Consider the following 3,788-nt stretch of genomic DNA (forward strand, 5'->3'; position numbering starts at 1 on the left):
ATCTGTTCCTCCCCGCTTCCCTGAAGGTTCCTGCCCTGCCATTGCTTCACATCAGGGAGGGGAAAACAATAACGAAAACCAAAATATACAGTGGGGCTGGTGAATCTAATAGGGGCAGATTGGGGCTGTGGGGGAAGTAGGGGGTGGGGGAAGGGGGCTGAAGATCACTGAACTACAGCTCCATAGGAATAAGAAACCAGGAGGGCTATGCTTCGGGAATGTAGGGGCCGGGGGGGAACGCACATGGGCAAAAAACACACAAGGAAGGCTGCTGAGGCAGATGTAAAAGATCAGTCCAGGAGCCCCTCAGGCCTCCAGCCAGGCACTCAGCAGCAGAGCAATAGGTGCGAAAACAAACCAGGATCAGATGTGGGGAGGGCAGGAGCAATCAGTCATTTAGGGATAATCCAGTGCAGGTGTGGTGTTGAGTGGTGTAAGGTGGTGCAGCATGGAGTCTCCTTCTCTCCTGAGAGGGGGCAGCAGCAGAACAGATGGTAGCAGCCATCCAGTTCAGCCACTCAGTGTGTGCTTCAGGTGAAAGTGGAGGTGAAGGTGGGGGGTGGCCTGCCAAGGCAGCTGGGGCAGACCAGTAGTGCAGGCTCCGTCCCCAGGCTGTCTCTCAACCATGGCTTGGTGGCAGGCTGGGCAGCAGGCCAGAATAGGGGTGCAGAAGTGGAGGTGCGGTGGGCCCCTCCCAAGGGGGGGCAGTCGCATGCAGCAGAGGATCCCCGCCTTGGGGAGGGGGGGCAGCAACGACAGCAGCCCAAGGCAGGAAGGGTTGCAGCCACCTTACCCCACAAACATTCTGAGAATAAGCCAGCAGCTAGCAGTAGCCAGAGGCTGGAAGGGGCCTGGCCATCTTTTCCCCAGAAGCTCCCAAGACCAAGCTTGCAGCAACCAGCAGTAACAGCCTGGGACAGGAAGGGGCATGGCCAGCTTCTTCCCAGAGGATCCTCCCCCTATAAGCTCCTGAGGACAAGTAGCTCTGAGTTGCTGCTCAGGGCAGGTTTTTATACTGCTGGGGCCAGGACAGATGCTGGCCCCGGGCTCTACCTCCCCCTGGCTGCAGATCTGGGAGGAGCCAGGCAGGGTTATTTTGCCCCAAGTGGCACAACTTGCACCACACCAAAGTGCATGTCTGGGCACACGTGCTGAGGCAAAAAACTCCTGTTCAAATTTGCACCATTTCTATTTGAGCTGCTGCAAGTGCACGTGCCTGCAGGTGTGGATGCGCCTCATGAGGTTATCAGTTCTCTTAGCATTTCTTCTACATTTTTCCCCCTGCACGTAAGCCTGAGGGAGAACACACTTTTTCTGCAGGCATTTTGTAAATGTGGTCATTGCTACTTCTGGTTTTGGCTTCTGAGGGACTAATTTCAAACATCAAAAGCAAAGACCTGAGGTGGTTGTTTGAGGGTCTCTTAAGCCACTTCACCTGTCTTTAGAAAGAAGGAATGTGCATATGCCATATGCATAGTTAAAATCAGAAATGTGGCCCCCTGAGAGGGGGCTAGAGCCTGTTCCTTTGGCCTTTGGGTCGTGTAGAGACAGCACTGCCATGGGGCAGGGTGCTGTAGTCTGTTTTGTCTCATGCATCATCAACAGAATTGCTTACTAAATGCTCATCAGCTGTCCCATATTCAACCCCACTCAAGAGAAAAAGACAGGGCCCTGCAGGCAGAGCTCACTTCTCAGAACCTTCATTGCCATTGGTAACATAGGAGAAGGAAAGAGCTCAGCTTGATGCTCCAGTCCCAGGATGAGTCTAAGGGGCTGGCAGCACTCTGAGTAAGCAGTCTTATTACCTGTGAGCTGAGCCCTTCCGGACTGGACTCAGGAGGTGGTGATAATGTTGGGGCCCAGGGGTCCAGCTTTACAGAATCACTTTGCACAGCAGAACTGCATTTGAAGAGTGACATTAGAACACCCTCGGAGAACAAACGGGGTCACCCTTCAGAGCTAGTATGCCTGGAATAACTAGGGAGACATCCTTATTGCCATTTAAATACTGAAAAGCAATGTAATTAGTGTCAGAAACAAAAACTGAAGGACCAGCCAGCTCTTTGCACCGTGCCTTATTATGTGTTTTCATATGCACAAAAAAAGATCACAGGCCTGACTGAGCCTTTTGGCCCAATCCAGCCAATTCACTTAAAGCAAGCCAGTTTCTATGGCCAACAGCACACAAGGGAGTGATGTGACTAGTAGGGCATCCATCCGTTTTGCCTCTCCAGCTTGAGTGACCAGGTGCCTATTTACAGCTAGTTCAAATGAGCAGGATATTTTAAAATGAAAAAAGTCATTTGAATTTTTTAAAATGATACATTTCTGACTTCTAGATTTTTTTTTACATGAAACGTGACCAATTTTGTGGATCATTTTTATGTTGGCAAACTTGCTTTTTATTTTTTTTTAACCACAAAACTGTTCATATGAAAAATTTCTCTCTACCCATGGCATATGTGCAACCTGGCTCCTTTAATGTAGTAATTACCATGTTAATTACAGGCACCCTCTCCATAACTCCACTCATTGTTCTATCCCTTTGTCCTACTGCAGAGATGTTGCCCTTAGTGTTGCTGCATTGTCCTTCAACCTGTGGTTCACAAAGCTGTACTGTAAGGACTTCAGGCTGGTACGTATAGAGCCATGTGGTATGAAAGTTATTAAGTGTTGTCCTGTAAATAACAAGGTTTTCCTCTCCCACAGAATCTGGAGATTTCTGAACAGCTGCTGTATATGCTCAGCAAATCGATGACACTGGAAGAGTTGGTACTGGAAAACAGTGGGTTAAAATAGTAAGGAAAATTTTCTATTTTCTTTCCTTGCCATGTTCTCTAAATGTAGTTGATTTCAGTTTGAGTTATAAAAGTGACCCCTTGCCTTTATTTCCTGCCTCTTTTCACTAGCAGTTCTGTACATCATACATCCTCAGCTCCCCAGTGCTAAAAAGGCAAAAATGCAGAATTTTGAATTACTGTCTCTATATTAAATGCTCAAGTGATGCTGAACCAGCTCTAGGATGCCCTTGCCTGGTGGTCACCTTCAACAGGATGTTTTTTAAATGGCTAGAAATGAGGGAAAGTGGAAGAACCCCAAATTCTCCTAACAGTAATATTAGGACACAAAGGGCATTTTTACATGTGTTCTGAGACTAGCGGGGTAAGGGGGTGCTTTCATTAGAGTAGCTCCAAGAGCTTTAGTTAAAGCACCCCCGCTGCCATTTTGAAGCACAGGGACACTAATACATGAGATGCGGAGACTGGCTGGAGCACAGTAATTATCACGTTCCAACAGACTTGATTAATTGTGTCTGCTTCAATGTGCTGTAATTACAGTGCATTGGAGCAGCCCCCTGGCTTGTGTATAAGTACCCACAGATTTTAGCTTGCTTCAAAAGTGCCTAAGGGAGTGAGATACCCAGCTCCCATTACTAGTCAGTGGGATTAGCAAAATAGGAACCCAAGTCCCATTTGGAAAAGTAATTTGACAACTTTGGGCCCAGCTATGTATGTGGATACCTTTGGAGAGTTGGTTTGGTGTCTGGCAGGGGTCATAGACATACCAGAGTGTACTGGGCCTGCTATGAACAGTGTAGTATGCTCGGTGTAGCTAGCAGAGAAATGCTTCCTTATTAGTTTCCTGCCAATGGAGTGTTTAAATCCATAAGTTTTATTTTTTGCATGAACGAATTATTTTCTAACTAATTCGGAGAGGGGAAAGACAGTGTCTATGTTCTTTGGCATTTCCAGGGCTCAGCCCAGGCCTTGAATTTCACACCTTGCAGC

At 47.7% G+C, this 3,788-nt stretch overlaps 1 protein-coding gene across 1 annotated transcript in view; it reads left to right on the top strand.

Moving 5' to 3' along the window:
• The window catches only part of CARMIL2 (capping protein regulator and myosin 1 linker 2), a 124,555-nt gene that overhangs the window by 32,165 nt on the left and 88,602 nt on the right, over positions 1 to 3,788 (top strand). Inside the window, exons 9-10 of the mRNA XM_014523007.2 lie at positions 2,560 to 2,635; positions 2,710 to 2,798. Coding sequence (XP_014378493.2) covers positions 2,560 to 2,635; positions 2,710 to 2,798 — 165 coding nt within the window. The remainder of the gene's footprint in view (positions 1 to 2,559; positions 2,636 to 2,709; positions 2,799 to 3,788) is intronic.

The sequence above is a fragment of the Alligator sinensis genome, unplaced genomic scaffold (assembly GCF_000455745.1).
Source record: "Alligator sinensis unplaced genomic scaffold, ASM45574v1 scaffold260_1, whole genome shotgun sequence".
NCBI classification, from domain to species: domain Eukaryota; kingdom Metazoa; phylum Chordata; order Crocodylia; family Alligatoridae; genus Alligator; species Alligator sinensis.